The sequence below is a fragment of the Psilocybe cubensis genome, chromosome 11 (assembly GCF_017499595.1).
Source record: "Psilocybe cubensis strain MGC-MH-2018 chromosome 11, whole genome shotgun sequence".
NCBI lineage: Eukaryota > Fungi > Basidiomycota > Agaricomycetes > Agaricales > Agrocybaceae > Psilocybe > Psilocybe cubensis.
Window position 1 is genome coordinate 2,316,714 of NC_063009.1, and position 17,683 is coordinate 2,334,396.

The window sequence follows — 17,683 nt, forward strand, 5'->3', positions numbered from 1 at the left end:
AAGGCATCATCCGCCTCCTCTTCGATGTCCTGTGCGAGAGGTGGGCAACTAAGATTCCTCATCCCAGGGTGTTTCCGACACGTCCTCGCTAAGCTCTTCCGAGTTACCGGAAGCATCTGACTCCTCCGTCGTATCACCGGCGGAAGACTCCTCATCCGCCTCCTCTTCAAAGTCCTGTGCGAGATGCTCTAAAAACGTAGCTGGTGTAGAGGATTCAGTGGTATCGGACGTACTATCAATATCATCCTCTTCTCCCGGGAAAACAGGTCTTGACCTTGCGTTAAAAAGGAAGGCATTGCTGGTGTGTGCATTTGACGGAGGGCTGACGGAACCGGGCGTAGGCAGAGTATCTGTTGGGAGATGAATATTTGCAGTGTTGGAGGGTGGCGAATGATACCAGAGTGGATGAAAAGGTAGTTCCTTGACGGCAATAAAAGAATAAAAAATGTCGTTGATGTAAAATGAAGCGACTTTGAGCTTTGAGACCTCGAAGGACCGGGCTTGAGCCGTTATAGCGCCCCAACTGTTAGGAGAAGGGTGAACGGGATGCTGAAATTTGTATTTGGCTGAAAGCCCCTTGCCGTTAGAGAACGGGAGCTCCTTAGAGTCAATCCACATCTTCTCCAATACAGAATATCTGCCCAAGGCGGCCGAAGAAGTAGTCACTGCTTTATGGGCATTCTTCATTTTGTCCGCCACATTCCGGCGCAGGTGAGCCAACTCCCTCATTACGCCCGTTAGGATAGGCTGACCGCAGCGGGGACAGTAGGGCGGTCTGTGGTCAGAAATTGCAATTGGGGATGTTTCATCCCGCGTGTTTGCAACACGGGTCGGCGGATTGGGTTTCCCCGTGGGCGGTGAAAACGCGGAGCCGTGCTTTCCCGTCAACGCGGATCCGTGCTTCCCTGAGGTGGGGACGGATGTCCGTTCAGCCACCTTTCCCTTGCCCTTGGGATTGTTTTCTTGATTTCTTGGAGGCCCAGAGGTGGATGAACTTGCGCCCTCCTTAGCTTCTTTCCTCTGATTATTTAGCCGGAGTACCTCTTGTTGGTATTCAGGCAGAACCACCTGGTGGGAAGGATGCAAATCAGATATAATCCACAGCAATAAAAAAACATACCTTGTTCCAAAATTCTCTTGCTTGGGATTCAACGGTAACAAAGGCAACTTGCCACTCATCGCCTTCAGCAAATCCGTCCCTCCACCAATATCCCCAGCTCTTGGTCTGATTTAAAATTTCATCATCTTCCCATGCTGACCAGCTTTGATTTAGAGATTCAAATAAAACAGCTCGATGGTGGGGAGTTCAGTTCAAAATGGCATGTACGCTCTGATTGAGAATTTCTGATATAAAAAATGGAATATCGACTTTGAATCCATTGACATAGCAGTATCCGAGTACTCTCAGCAGTATAGCCTGACGACCAGTTCTCAATACAAGATATAATCGTTCAAAATTACTGTCTTACCACCTCCAGGTCAAGCAAATACATCCATTTTTGGCGACGCACGGAGGAAACAGAGTCTTCGTTTGCAATGAACAAACGGTATCTGGCACGGATCCGTGCACCACAAATATGGACATGAACTTTGGCCAGAGCACGTCGCTCATCATAGGTAAGGAGATGATGTTTGTCCTCGACAGGAGGTTTAAAAAGCCGCGGTAAGTGCATGAATTCAACGAGATGGGATACAACAAGAATGTTCAAAGAACTGGTTAATCTGTAATTATAAATCTCCACACGGACGGATACTCCGGGTTAATTTGACGGAAGACCTTATCCGCGGCCCGCCCCAGATCATTCCACATGGCAATCTGCTTTTGAGCATTTGCCCTGTGACCAACTAACCTGTCAGGAACAAAATCATGCCGTGCACGCCATGTCTTTGCCATATACACATAAAATCTGACAGTCCATTCCATTTCCTTTTTTGTCAAGGCCAGCTCCTCTTGCCATCTATTCCTCTGAGCTCGCGCGCGGAGCCAGTTTAGCCTGAAGACTAAGAAGCCCTTGAGAAAAAAATTAGAAATACAAATAGCAGTACTCACACTCATTAACGTATAATTGATTATCATTGTCCAGGCCCTGACGGGATCTCCAAATCCAACTTAGACGGTCCGAGCTTCCTCCGCGAATGTTCGGATCCGACACGGCATTACTATGCTTGCAATCATGGACTTGCAGAATGGGATATTGTTTCCGAATATTATCCTTGTCTCGCACGCCAGCAGATAAATAGATCATCTTCTGACGGTTTGTGTTGTAGAGAGTCGCCGGTGCAATTTCCAGGAAGCATTCAAAAGCTTGACGCCATCCCAAGCACGAGTCCCCATATAGACGGAGTCGGCGGTCCGAACCTGATATTTATACTGCCAAGAAAGCTGGATCAAGGCTGACCGGACCGCTTCCAGACAGTCCTCTGCGTGGCCATGTCTTATTTGAAGTTCAAGTTTGCGAAGCCCTTTTAAAATGAGGTTTGTTCCCGCGTCAAGGCCGTCAAAGAAATCTTGTTTGACGGCGGAGGGAAACGGAAGCGGCTGTTGTTCCGGATCCGCGCAGGTAATGTTGACATTTCCAAGATCAGGATTGTCGTTGTCACTGACTTCATAGTCAAGTATGGGAGCGATGTCCCCTTGAATATCCTCCAAGACATCTTCGCCCATGAAGGTCATAGCAGATCGACAGAAGGCTTCAACGCGGGTCCGCATGGAGCGACGTTTATTGACCAAGTCAAGTTTCTGCGCGGTGGAAGGATGCTTTCCGAGCTTTCTGACATGGTCCCTGAGCTCCAATCTAAAAGCATGTTAAATTCTGTAGGATGCAATTGAAATAATCGTACTGCGCTTGCTCCAGTTTTAAGCCGGATGATATCCATGCTGCCTTTCCAGTAGCACCATTAGATGTAAGTTCCATATTTGAAAGATGCAATTCAATTTCTTGGCGTCCAGCAGCCGTTTTCACTTTGCTTGCCATTACCTTGCCAACAGCGTCGGCCACACCTTGTTCTCGGTCCGCTTCTGCTTTTGAAATTTCATCTTCCCAAGTGTTGATGAGCCCGGAATCTTGTTGATCCGTGATACCCCTATAAAATCGGTCTGTGATTCCGGACTGTTCCCGTGCCCGTTTGAACTTTGCAGCAATTGTTGCAGCCATATTAATGGTCTTCTTCCAGTTGGAATCCCCCATGTGGTCGTCCAAAACCTCTGCTCGATGGGCAGTGGTAGCGGAACGTGTACTCCGGGATGTGTCATTTAACACGGACCACAACGGCTCCAGGATTTCTCCGTCAATGATTCCCACACCCGGGACATAGGTGGATGCGTAGTTGTAAAGACATTCCGTCTTGTGCCCGTGGACGTGAAATAAACCAATTGCAAAAATCATTTTAACAGAAGGTGGCCAATGCATTTTTGTGGACTCTGAGAGACGCCTTGCCAAGTTAACGCAATATTGACAGTTTATATCGTAGATTTCCAAATGTTTTGTGATTCCCTGTGTGTTGGTAGTTTCCCTGGCCTGAGTCAAAGACCAATCCATGTGCATCTGCTTTTCACCTTTGTCAAAATCGACAACGCTGGATGGACAGAAGCATCCGTGCCTAGCGCAAGCGTGTGCCCCAATTCCACGTACTCTCTTACCCGGGCTGACTCTGTTTTCAGCTTTCTGGGCGTGGTAGTTATGACATGTTTGTTCCTGATATTTTTTTACACGGAGGATAAGCCATCCGCCGTGGAAGATTTTTTTGACACGGAAGGGAAGCATCCGCCGTGGAAGATTGTGACACGGAACGTAAGCATCCGCCGTGAAAGATAAATCATGGTAGATAACGCACCCGTTTATAACGTGGAGCAAGAGAAATTGCTTCCTTGATGTGCTCCTTGTATGGGCCCAGAGCAGTCATGTATCCTTCTCCAACGCTCAACCAAACATCGTCTCCCTCGTTTTTCTGATTGAGGTGATCTGCTTTGAAATTACCATCTGCAACATAACTATGTATGTACAGATTGCTATTTGCTGTTAATTGCAGTCACCCTTGAAGAATAACTAAAACTTGCCTGTCAGCATCATCAATCCAGGTATCGGGTAGGTTTATTCCAGGCTGTGGACAGGCGGGGCAGAATAAGGCCAACTTCCCTCTCCTATCTTCAACTTTGGGATGATCCTTGGTCCGCGTCATTTGTGGTGCAGGCGGACCATCTAATCCGCCGTGTCCCAGAGACGGGTCCGTTGACATTCCGACTTCTTGAGACGGACTATCAGATCCGCCATCAATTGGATCAGATACATTAATACCCATCCTCTCTGGTGATGAATCATGGCAATGATGATAGTAAGGGACCACCGCTTCTCTTGTATGCCCTTCTCCGTATTGTCGTCTCAGGACAAGGTCCCTGTATTCTCTACTAAGCCTTCTCAATTCACGATAGCGGTTCAGCACCTTTTTTGGAAACGCTGGCGAAGTCAGTCTTCGCAACTTTTGGTAATACTGATAAGCCGACGTTTTGCACTCGAGGTTGTCCATCCGAAAGTCCTCAAGGACCTCAACTGTGAACACAGTTTGAACGTTTTCAAAGCTGGCTGCAAATAATCCCATCTCCAGATACTGTAAATCGATAGACGGAAGGCGGACGGACCGGCATGTGCATGTTCGCACGGGCAGATAATGGACTCCGGAGGTGTGCACAATTGCCTTGAAAGGAATTCCATTGTTGTCTGCTGCCTTTGGACGAGGTTGGTCCAGATAGGTTGTATCGACTTCCTCGAATAGATCATCGTCTTCATCGTCTCCATCGTCCAGCTCAACCAAATGGGGTACCTCTGGGTCCGCCAGAAGCTGAGCTGTAAAGGATTCTTGGTCATTGCTCGCAGGAAGCGGATCCAGGTCCAATCCGTGTTCATCCTCAAAGATGGGCGAATTGTTTCCGCCGTGCCCATGACTCCCGGATGAATTGTTTCCGCCGTCGCATCCTAGATGGCTCGGATCCGTGGGATAAGGACACCGCTTCCCATTATGACCCAAATACAACTTGACACCCACTTCCCACAGAGCTCCCGGACGGAAATATAGACCCGTCCACTTCTCAACGCGGTGGAAAGGTGTAAATTGATGGTTTCTTCGCAGGCATTCAGAACACAAAATTCTAGAGCCAAAGCATTGGCAACATCTCCACACTCCAGACATTCCTTGACATTGCTGACACCGTCCATTCAGATCCGGATCCGGGGCTTCTCCTCCAATCATTGTTCCAAGATACACCTCTCGTTTCGGGAGCCATTCCCTCAGGTAATCATTTTGAGACTGGATAGGTAAAGTCATCCTGATCATTCTACTGAAAACATGTTAAACATACCTTTCCTCCCGTTCTGTCGTCATCTAGCTGTCTCAGGTTATCAAGTACCTGCTGATCAGTTAGATCTCCCGGATAATGAGGTATTTCTTCTTCCAGAATGTTGTGTTCATGGTTTTGGAAAGAGTAAGTCGGTGTTTGAGGGAGGTTTGTTGATGATGATTCTGCAGGAAGTTTGTGGATCCTCGGCCGCCCTCTCTTTCGTTTCTTGGCCCCACTAGACCAGGAGGCCTCCCGAACATTGGGAAACTCCTCATCCGATCCCCTATCAGGTACTTTCTTGAAGCCCATGGATGTTGGAAACAAAGAGTCTGACAGCCTGTGAGCGCAGATCTAAATGTAGTATAACATGTTTATTTCTGTAGATAAATTTCCCTCAATTATGCCGTTGTAAAGAGGGGGAAAATAGCTTTCATATGACCTATTTTGCAGCATATTTGAATGAGTGAGTGAAATGCTATGAACAAAACTTGATTCAGAGATGCATAAAATGGACGTGATTCCATCATAAATGTACAATATGATGCAGAATGACCCTTTCAGAACCACACTTTGGAGTGTTTTTGAAATATCTTTTCACTGGCTGGCCCCTCATTCCTCCGGCATATATCATATTAAAGATAATCTCAACAGCTACAGAATGACATTTTTTGTAGAAGGTGAGTCCTCATATTTATGGAGATATTCTCAATATACTAGAAAATGTGTCAAAATGAGCTCACTGGGATCATTATATTTTTTGAAAAAAATTATGCATTTGAATACCTCTCATGGTCTCTGAGATGACTGCCGTTTTGGGTTTCACAAGTTTTGGGTGAGAAGACGTGAATTTGAATTTTGTGTTTCTGTATCTTTACAGCCATCTAACAAGAATTTAAAACCTTGTAAAATTATCTTTATATAAAGCGCTAAATGTTTACAAAATTTCATGTTTATTGATTGAGTGCAGAGGGAACTATTGCAAAATCATGAGGTCAATGTATGTGACAGCGACCAGCATGCTTTGATCATCGTGGCCGACGATGAAGCGGGATTACCTGATTGGGAAAAATATGACATCACATCATTCATTTAGTATGATCGGAAGCTTATTTTATCTCCGTATGACGTGAGATTTGACTAGATCACACAGATACTCATCGATAAGCTACTTGTTACATCGCTGCAATTATGCCCACCAATGCATCCCCCGACGCGGATCCGCTTCCTTCCACCGCAAATGCCACAACCCACAACGGACCCAGAAGCGGACAGACGGCGGAGGGTGACTTTCCGCCGGAAGAATCAAATATATGGACCACAAAGGAAATGCGCGTGTTGAAAAAGCATGTACAGCCCTACAAAGATACATCAAAGTCATCCAAAGCAGACTACATACAGAACACTGTCATACCTGAGCTGCAAGCTACATGGGATCACAGATACTCTAGACGTGCTAGGAAGGAAGATAAGCAACTACACAAAGAATGGAAGGTGAAGAAGCATGTGAGCTTGTTGTTTCTTTGAAAATTTTGTTACACACATAAACCATCACAATAGCGAATATTTAATTGGTTTAGAAACCATGCGTCAAATCGAATTGGTGTAAAATTGGAAGGATTGAACTCCTGTATAACCTTTCAGACGGTATTCCGTGAGGAGAAGTCGGCAGAGATTGACTCCGAGGTTGCACTTCTATCAGGGAATGCTGCTCGTGGAAGTAAAGATTGGATGAAGTTTTATCAACAAGGACGTAAGCAGGTTGAGGCCAGATTGACTCAGGAGGAGTGGGACAGGTTCATGGAGATCCTTGAGGAATGGAATAAGAAAGGTGTTTCAAAATCAATGAAGGCAAAGTGAGTCGGTGAAACTTGTTTCCGCCGTCAATCTGACATCTGCAGGACTGCTGCCAGGCAAGGCAGAAAAATACTTCGACAAATGGAGAAACTTAAGTGGCAGAGAATGGGTATGAGGTCCATTACCTTTGAGGGGCATTATGATATTGAGGGTAAAATTGAATACTCAATGTAAGTGTTAAACACGGCATGAACAAGTTCCGCCGTGAATGCTTACGGCGGAAACTTTATCCGCTGTAAACACCCTACGGCGGATAAAGTTTCCGCCGTAAGCATTCACGGCGGAATAATTTGGCCCGTATTAATGTTGACTGATGGGCATTGAAGGACCCAGACAAGCAATCTAGCACTCGACAATGTCAGAATTCCTTCCTTTGGGCAACTCTTTCCATCCGAGTTGGCCGCTTTTCGCAGAGCGTTTGTTCAATACCTCGTCCACATTTCAGAAATAGAGAAGGGTGTGGCCAATCCAGCACTGCCAGATGCATCGTTTCATGAAAAATCCCTCAAGTTTAGCAGCAATGGATTTCCAATAGTACCTAGTCCTATCTATGGCTCAACTGGGAGAGAAGTCGCTTATGCGCAAAAGTCAATTATTAGAATTTACATGAACAAGGTTTATGGTGTGTAATTTGTCTATGTCCTCAACAAACTTGCTAACTATGTATACAGCTTTAGCCAAGGATAGGCCTGGTTCAAGTGTTCCTTGGGATGCTCTTGAAAGGCGTTCTGCAGAAATGATTGATCCAGAGTATTGGCCAAGTTCAATCCCCGTGACGGATCTGAGCCGGCTCCGCCTGGAGTCAACTTCTGCAATTCTCAAGCTATGGAGGGACCGTCAAGCGCAAGGAGACATCCCCTTTAAATTCTCAAAGGTTTTTGGAAATGGCTATGACATTATGGAACCTCTCTATCCGTCCAACTTGTTTGACGGCCTAGAAGCCCACCCGATACCTCCACCTCCTGCAGCCATAACCAAACGTCGGCTGAGGCAAAAAGCTATACGACTTCAAACCCAATCTTCAAGCGACTCTGAATCATCCAATCTGTCAGAGTTTGATAATGGACGGGGCAGTCCGGCATCCGCGATGCCACGCACTACTGCCAGATTTGAAGTCACACCAGAGACGGATGAGACTCCTACCGACGCACCTTCAAGATCTAGCAAGCCACCCTCTCTACCAAGTAGATCCAGCCCAACAATTGTCAATCCATCATCCAGCCCAACTCCAGAGGTTGAGGAGGCGCCTCCCAAGCCAGCTAGAAAGATTATGCCAAGAAAAAGAACAAAGCCATATGTCGGAACGGCGGAAATGGACGGACCCAATGAAGAGAGTTCTGTACCCCCCCCAGTTAAGCCAAAACCAACTAGAAGGATTCAACCTAGGAAAAGAACAAAGCCCTACTCAGATCCACTTGACACAGTGGAAGAAGATGGAGTCCAAACAGGAACAACCCAAGACACGGATAATACACGGGCCGGCAGGGACGTGACTTGTGATGTCTTTGTGGAGACAGTAACAAGTCCAGATACGGATGAAACACGGTATCATACCCCAATCCTGATTGGAGATGAGATGTTCATTTTGGATCTACACACGACGCCCTCAACCCAAGCAGTCATTCTTTCCATAAGTCATCCACACATCTTATCTTATCAACACTTGTCACATGGGAGCCACGTTATTCCGGATCATGTCACTTCGTCAGATCATGAAGGCTATGCGACGGATCAGTCAACCATCAAACTGCATAGCTTTCTACACTGCCTTGCACAGCCGGACTGTCAACTCTATTTTTATCAATTCAATGGTCTTACTCAGCGTCAGGCTGCGGATTACTCATTCCAACTTATTTTTGGTTTGTCTTACTCATCCTTTTGTGTTTATTTATATCTTTTCTATTGTCTGTTGCGCTTTTATTGTCTTTGTCTTACCAATCTTCTATGCTTTCTGACTCATCCTTGCTTCTTTTATCTAATCTGTATTACCATTCACCTTCGTCATACACTTCTTTCTTACTCATCCTATTCATTTCTTATCTGTCGTCGTGTCGATATTGACATGTCTTATTGTTCTTGCTTATTGTTACACTTGCGTAGCCTCATTCTTGACACTTTGTACAGTATATGACTCGGTTTTCAGTAGCTTAGATTGGTATTTCGTTCACGTAGCTTTTAGTATAAAAGCTGTAGTAGAATTACACGAAATGACAGGAAAGTTACACCCAGTCCCCACTTTCTTCAAAGCAAGCCAATTTTCATCCAAAGTCAAGTCAATTTCAAGTCAATCCACATCGATTCATTTCAATTCCAAGCTCAAGTTCAAGCCAAGCCCAAACCCAAGTCCAATTCAGTCATCAGTTCCACCCTCCGTCGAGACCAAGTTTACTTCCATTCATCCAAAGTCACCTCGCTTTCCATTAAGAGAGGATTTCATCCGAGACCAGTCATCCTCCTCATCCAACACCTCTTCTTCTCAGCGTTGAATATCCAACTTCTATCCAGACCTCCAGTACTTCCCTACTTCCTCTCCTCCATTCAAGCCGTCACCGCTCCTACTCTTTCTACACCTTCCAACCATCGCCGTTAGGAGTGTATTCAAGACATCCTTTCCCTCCGTCAACTCATCTGGAGTGATTTCATTCGAGACAGACTTAGTCTTTCATCCTCGATTCAGTCAATACTCCTGCGACGTATAGCTTCATTCCAAGCTTCAGAAAGATTGTCAATTTAAAGACACTTTCACCATTCTTCAAGATTCAGCCCGTTAACGACATTCCGACTCCTAGTCATCTTCTTATCTCCCCTCGGAACGTTCCCCACTCACTTCAGACAACCCCTCTAAGATTCACATTTATTGATTTCTCATACGCAATCTACGCATCTTCTTCACGCTTTCCATATACACCCGCCATCCAATTCCACGGTTCCATCCCATTTTCGGAAGGCTTATTTACTATCGTACCCAGACGACCCGGTTATCCTCTTCTTACTATTTCGCTTTCATTACCCTTCACAATCCACACCATCCTAATCTACTTAAATCCTAGGCAGCGTCCCCCCTTAAGAAACTTAGGAGAAGGTTTCGTCCTATCCAGTCTGGACCACTCTTTCCCTGGGGTTTGTGTTTGTTGGATTACATATAGTTTATAACCAATCACAAACTTCGATCTTCATCTGGAGCCCACCGCGAGGGAGGGTTAATTAGGATTTTGTATTAGGAACACAGCAATCTACCACTTTATCACTTCCATTCCATCCATTTCGACTCTTTTTCTTTACAGGTTATTTCGCTTCTCTGGTTTATTCTCTAGGCAACTCTAGGCAACAATTCTAGGCAACACTTTCTGACTCTGTAACTGGTTTACGCTATGACTGATTCTGGCAATCCACTTCCATCCTCTGCTCCCACTATGGCTACTACCATCATCCAACGTACTCCAGTCGATATGCCCGTTCCTAAATCTAGTGCTGCTCCAAAATTCACTGGATCTTACGTCGACGTCAAGAATTTCTTGGATCACTGCGACCGCATTTTTGATCAGTACAATGTCACTCTCGACGATGACAAAGTACGATACATGGTTCAATGCTGCAACCAAGAGAGCAGAGAAATCATTGAAGGTTTACCCAGCCACCATGCCAAGCAATGGGAACGACTCAAGACTGATATGCTCAAGATCTTTGATCATGCTAGGACAACGCAGAAGTTCACGTTGAGTACTCTTCGTGCTTATGCTTTCCAACACTCCAATCTTTCTATGCGCTCTCTCGACGATTTCCGCGAGTATCAGAAGCAATACATTCGCATCGCTGGTTGGCTTCTCAACAACAACAAGATATCCAAGACGGAATACAATCAATACTTCTGGCTAGGAATCAATGAATCCCTCCGACCTGCGCTCGAAAGCAAGATCATGGTCTTTAATCCTCATATCGATCTCTCCTCACCTTTTTCCATTGAAGACGTCACCAAGGCAGTTGAAATCATCTTCAAACGAGACCGCTTTGATGTTGGAATCTTTGACAATCCTTCTGCACGCCCCTTCACGTCTCTTATTCCTCCAAAGGATTCGTATCCAGAGCGCTCATCAGTCTTTGACGAGATCAAGAAGTACTTACAGGAGATGTTTCCTAACATTGAGACACGCGATGCCCGTGAACGTCCATACAATCCCCCGGAAGAGACCAAGCGCATTTTTCAGGATCTAGACAAGGAAGAGAAGCAAGCGCACAAGGACGACGAAGTGGAGAACTTGATCAAGCAGATGTCGAAGCTCACCATCCATGATTCTTCGTACACCATTTATTATCTTCGCGCCATCAAGTTGGAACCCGCTCTTGCTAACATGCTCATTGCTCCGGCCATTATGAATCCAAGTGCACAGCCAGCTCAGCCAGTCCCAATCGCAAGTCAGTCAGCACCTCCAGCACCATGAGCACCACGTCAGTCCGCATCCGAGATCATCTGCTATGGTTGCCACCAACAAGGCCATGGAATCAACAACTGCCCGACGCTCATTGATCTTACAAACCGCAAGCTCATCTCCAGAGACAGTAGCAATCGAGTTGTCTTCCCTGATGGATCCCGCATTATTCGCCAGAATGGAGAGTCAATCGCACAAGCAGTCCTTCGTCAACAACAGCCTCCTCCTCCTCCTCCTCCTCAAGTTGCTACCACAAGCATAGCCGTATCCGAAGCATATTATGGTCAGATGTTCAAGAACTACAGAGCCATGGTTGCAGAAGAAGAAGAGGATGACATTGGAACCTGGGATGGAGAAGACGAGTTTGAGTTTACGCTGGCAGGTCCTGGTAATCGAATCCCAACTGAAAAGCGAACACGTGCTGCACGCAAACAGGTCATGGACGCTGTGGTACCTCCGGAACCCGCGTATCTGAAAGGGAAGCGAGCGGAAATGAGTAAAGCTAAGGATTCTTCTCAGATCCCATCTATTCTTAAACGTCCGGCTAACTCTGGATTGCCGAACAACGTGCCTAGCTCCACTTCCATTCAACCTGTCCCAATCCCGTCAATTAATCAACCTTCTGCTGAAATGAATCCATCAATTCCTGTCAAACAAGCTCAACCCAATGTCCCGATTAGGGCAAATCCAACGGAACATCCCGAGACTGCCCAACGACACGAGGTTTTTGATCCGGCCGATGATGATCAAATCATGGAAGATGTCACTCCTAGTCTAGAACGAGGCAAATCAGTTACCAAGCCACGTGCAGCACCTCAGAAACGTGTCTCTGACATATCCCAAACTGTCGACACTATGGCCATTCTCAGACGATGCCTTAATCAACCCGTTAATGCGACGTTCGGCGAGCTACTTGGAGTTTCAAAGGACCTTAGGACCCTTCTTATCAACAGCATCAAAGGCAAGACCCTTACTGTCGACGAATTCAAAGCTTCATTGGCAAACGGCAACTTAAAGCTTTCCGATAAGGAAGTTCTAGACATCATTCGCAGTGCCGAAAAGGACGTACCTGTTCAATACATGCACGAGACCAATTCAGTCGAATCCCTTCGCGCTCACGAGCCCCTTCTTCGAATCACATTAATGTGTAATGGTCACGAACTCAATGCCTTGATTGACAGTGGATCTACGCAGAACATTCTAAGCGAACAGGCTTGGAAGAAGATTGTCAAGTTGCCGATGGACAGCCGGAATACTATTGTTATGGTCGATATTCATGGCGGCAAATCCCACATGCTTGGATTCGTTGGAAATGTTCAACTTGATATTGGTACAGTCAGGACGCGTGCTCATTGCTATGTATCCGACAAAGTCCAGTTTGATATACTCTTGGGACGTCCATGGACCCGTGACAACTATGTGGACATTCTAGAACGACCCGAAGGGACCTTCATTGCCTTCTATGACGTCAAAGATCCTACACGTGAGCAGAAATTCCTTGTGACACCTGATACTCAGCACGACCGGCGTTACTTCACGGATACCATTTACGACAAGACCCCCCACACAATGTTAGCACACAACGACCTCTCCTTAGCTAATCCGGATGCCGAAGAAGGTGAAATTGAAGAAGATCTAGAACCCGGTGAATTATTGGACGACCTTCGCTATCCATCACCTACCCCTTCCATGATCGAGTTATCTATCCTTACTAGGCAACAATCTCTAAATCGGGACGAATCTGCTAACCCAAATGAGGACTTATCCACTTCACAAGATGCACCCTCTTTCTCTGACTCCAACTGCGAACATGACTCGACTCAGGACTCCTCTCACGGTCTCTACGCTTCCGATTATGACTCAATGTATCAAGATGACTCGGGAACTTCTCAATTCAATGCGACAGCCCATTATGGTCATATTTCCACACCACCTTACGATTCCACACATGAGGCCCCACAAATAGAACAGCCACCATCACCATCTGTCAATCCGTCCATCAAATCCCACACTTCAGACAATAACGACCCACATGAAGAAGAACCAGCTGACGACGATCCAGAAATGGAACAATTGAGCTCACCCGAAGTAGAAGCTATTCAATTCTCTTCTGACAATACTCACCTTACGGCTATGGGAATGCTCAACCCCCACTTGCGCTTTGAAGACTGGATTCTATACGACGCCACTTATTCTTCTCCTACTCGTGTTGTTTCTGACCGAACAGGAACGGCCTTTGTCCATTATGTTTATCCGCAGAGAGACAGCCATATAAACTTGACGACGACTCCAACTATTCTACACTTCAGTCGCACTGGTATCTCGTCTCAATCTAACCACTCTGCTTCAGTCAGTGCCTATCCAATGGGCCAACGTCACTCAGCATCCTGGACTCATTTTATTCCCCAATCCATTCGCTCTCAAAACGCTTCTTCTATTCCCCAACCTCATTCCCGAAATTCTGCTCTTCCAGAGACGCCTCTTTCGATTATGATTCACCAAGAAACACGTGTATCATCGACGGTCACCGCAAATGTAGACGAGCATCATCGAGGCCCGAAAGCTTTGGTACATCCTCTGCGAGTAGCCCACGACAGTCCGAAGGAGCCATTAAACGAGGATGAAGAAGAGCTACGAATCGCCCATAATGGCAAAGAGGTCGACCACAATTCTTCCCTTTTACCTCTTCCCATAACCAGCACAATGCACGAATCGCGAGCTTCAAATATGGATGATGGAAACGAATGGTACTATCAGTATGGAGAAGAAAGTCCCTTTGGTATCGACAACACGGAAGAACATCCCTTGGACGCCAACACATTGTACTGACTATCTGGACGGTGCATGGACATCAGCTTGCTTCCTCAACGCCCTCTCTTTGTTCTCCGATCCCCTCAATTTTTCTTTGTCACCTTTGCTGTTGCTGGTGTTTCTTCTTCCTCATCGTTATGCCTTTATTCCACCTCCCATTTTATTTCCACATTTTGCGTTTCTCTTTTCCATTTCACGGACACTTATGTAGATTTTTCATTTGTGCAACGAGTTCTTGAACGCCTCCACTTTTCTTTTATGCGCCTTTTCCTCACATTCACACTCTCAATGGCAACTCCACGCCATACAACCTTTTCCTTTACCTTTTATTTTCATTTTCTTTCCACTTTATCCATTTGTATGTACGTCGACCGAAAAGTCGTTAAACTAACCTTTATTTATTCCTCCCTTTTATTTATTTGTTCCACCCCCGCTTCACCACTTCAGTCAGCAAACAAATCCTCAGGTCACCTATTGCAGAGTTCTTGGAGAAACACGCGCAACCTCCCAAAGGAATGCTATACGGAATCTCTATCTCCAATATACACCACCATCACGCCTCCAATACACCTCGAACTCCTACAGAATCGGGAAGGGCTTCATCTTATCCACAAAGAGCGAAAAATCAAGCTTACGGACAAGATAAGAAGGACGACCACTCCATTACCTCTGATGGGTCAAGACCTACAGAAATTTCGGATAGATCAAAGCATTTATGCGAGATCATGGTCACTCAATTCAGATATTACTGCTAAACCCACCGTCAACCGAACTAATTCGGCAAGGTCGTCAAGCTCTCCTACAATTGGTTTTGTATTCACTGCCGCGTCAGGATCGACACTATCAACCTTCCGAGCCTCCATGAATCAATTCATATCACCTATTCTTTCCCCCTCTTCTGCCAATACAGCCTATAAACGAGTTGATCGGAAAGTTAGACCTATAAATCGGGTTACTCCAGAATCGGCCAAAGTTATACGACGAATTCCTGTTGATCCCTTATTATCTCTCCCACCTCTCCCACTCCATCCCCCTGCCTTTACGCCAACAACCAGACTCACTCTTGAACGCATACAATCAATGAACATTAACGCCAACAAATTCCTATGGCCGGAAGAAGAAAAGCTTTTCCTTCATATTCTTAAACTCAATGAACGCTCACTCGCTTTTCATCAGTCCGAACGTGGAACATTTTCTGAAGAATACTTCTCTCCATACATCTTTCCTGTTGAGGATCACGAGCCCTGGGTAGTCCGAAATATTCCTATTCCACCCGGCATCAAGGATCAAGTTATCAGTCTCTTACGTGAAAAGATAGACGCTGGAGTATACGAACCAAGCCAAGCTCCGTATCGCTCTCCAATTTTCTGGGTCAAGAAGAAGACATCTGGTGCTATCCGTCTAGTTCATGATCTGCAGATTCTTAACTCTATTTCCTATCGCGACGCAGGAGTTCCTCCAGTTCTTGACGACTTTGTGGTTCCCTTTGCTGGTCATTCTATTTACACGGTCTTTGACTTATATTGGGGATATGACGCACGCAAAATCCATCCTATGAGCCGAGATCTTACCACATTCCAGTCGCCTATTGGACCTCTTCGACTTACTTCAATGCCTATGGGATATACAAATGCAGTAGCGGAATTTCAAGCCTGTACAACCTTCATCCTTCGTGACGAGATCCCTCACGTAGCCAATGTCTTTATCGACGATGTTCCTATCAAAGGCCCTCCAACACAGTACTTAGACGAGGACGGCAATCCAGAAACACTTCCAGAAAATCCAGGAATACGACGATTTGTCTGGGAACACGCTCAAGATGTTCATCGAGTTATGCACCGCATGGGATGTGCTGGTGCTACATTTTCTGGACCAAAGACTCAGCTCGCTCAGCCTAAAGTTCTTATCCTTGGACAGTTATGCACTCCGGATGGACGACTACCCGATCAGAGCAAGATACAGAAAGTCACTGATTGGCCACGACCAAAGTCTGTTTACGACATCCGATCCTTTCTAGGTCTATGCGGAACAATGCGTGTTTGGATCAGAAATTACTCAGCCCTTGTCCGACCACTCACAGAACTCTATCGTAAGGACGAACCCTTTGTCTGGACTCAACAACGAGAAGACTCTTTCCAAACTCTCAAAGAAATCATTTCCAATCCTCCTGTTCTCACTTCTATTGACTATTCATCCGATCGCCCAGTTATTCTTGCCGTGGACACTTCTCACATTGCTATTGGTATTATTCTCTATCAGCTTGACAAAGAAGGCATCCGACGACCTGTCCGCTATGGTTCTATCTCACTTAATCCACGAGAAGCACGATACAGTCAGCCCAAGCTTGAGTTATATGGTCTTTTCCGTGCTCTTCGAGAATTCCGCCTCTATCTTATTGGAGTCAAGAACCTCTACGTTGAAGTCGACGCCAAGTACATCAAAGGCATGCTCAATCAGCCTGACTTGCAGCCTAGTGCTAGTATGAATCGATGGATACAAGGCATTCTTCTCTTTGACTTCAAGCTCATCCATGTAAAGGCTGGTAATCATCGTGGACCTGATGGACTTTCAAGGCGACAACCAACTTCTGAAGAGTTAGAAGAACCTCAAGAAGACGATGACTGGCTCGACGATATTGCTCTTCTTAATACGGTCAAATTTTTCCCTACTTTTCTTTTTACTCCCTCTTCTATGCCATCGTATGACTCTATCTCGCTTCCTTCTTTTATTGCTTCTTCTTCTTCTCAAGAACGGACACTTCGACAAATTCTTCAATTTCTTACAGACCAAACTATACCCCCTTTTCCCAATTTGCAGTCCCGACGACGATTCCTTGCTCGCGCTACTCAGTACTATCTCAAAGATGATCAACTCTATCGACGACGACAAGGAAGACCTCCACTCTTGGTTATTCTAGATCCAGACAAGCGACGTCTCATTCTTACTCAAGCTCATGAAGAACTCGGACATCGAGGAGTATACGGTGTGTTTGGAGTTATTCGTATTCGGTTTTTCTGGCCATTTCTTTTTCAGGATATCAAGCATCATCTTGCTACTTGCCATGAATGTCAGATCAGATCCACCAAGAAAAGCGAAGTTCCTATCACTATCACAGCTACCCCAACTATCTTCACTATCATCAATGTCGACGTCATGTACATGCCCAAGTCTGGACGCTTCCGATACGTAGTCCTAGCCCGAGACGACTTATCACGTGCACCTGAAGGACGTGCCCTCAAGTCTTTACGTTCCGAAGAGC

General features: G+C 45.8%; 2 protein-coding genes across 2 annotated transcripts; one reads left to right on the forward strand and one right to left on the reverse strand.

Moving 5' to 3' along the window:
* Window positions 1-48: 48 nt before the first annotated feature.
* JR316_0011825 (uncharacterized protein) lies at window positions 49-5,641 on the reverse strand (the record flags this gene model as incomplete). The annotated part of the gene is given in 11 exon segments (XM_047897470.1): window positions 49-1,068; window positions 1,121-1,262; window positions 1,328-1,344; window positions 1,470-1,722; window positions 1,749-1,835; window positions 1,851-2,011; window positions 2,360-2,795; window positions 2,842-3,344; window positions 3,835-3,991; window positions 4,034-5,301; window positions 5,354-5,641. The coding sequence occupies 11 exon segments, from the start codon at window positions 5,639-5,641 to the stop codon at window positions 49-51; spliced, it is 4,332 nt and encodes a 1,443-aa protein (XP_047743879.1).
* Window positions 5,642-6,520: 879 nt separating this feature from the next.
* Window positions 6,521-9,298, forward strand: JR316_0011826 (uncharacterized protein; the record flags this gene model as incomplete). The annotated part of the gene is made up of 6 exons (XM_047897471.1): window positions 6,521-6,835; window positions 6,974-7,185; window positions 7,231-7,356; window positions 7,513-7,808; window positions 7,858-8,675; window positions 9,287-9,298. The coding sequence occupies 6 exons, from the start codon at window positions 6,521-6,523 to the stop codon at window positions 9,296-9,298; spliced, it is 1,779 nt and encodes a 592-aa protein (XP_047743880.1).
* Between the last annotated feature and the right edge of the window lie 8,385 nt (window positions 9,299-17,683).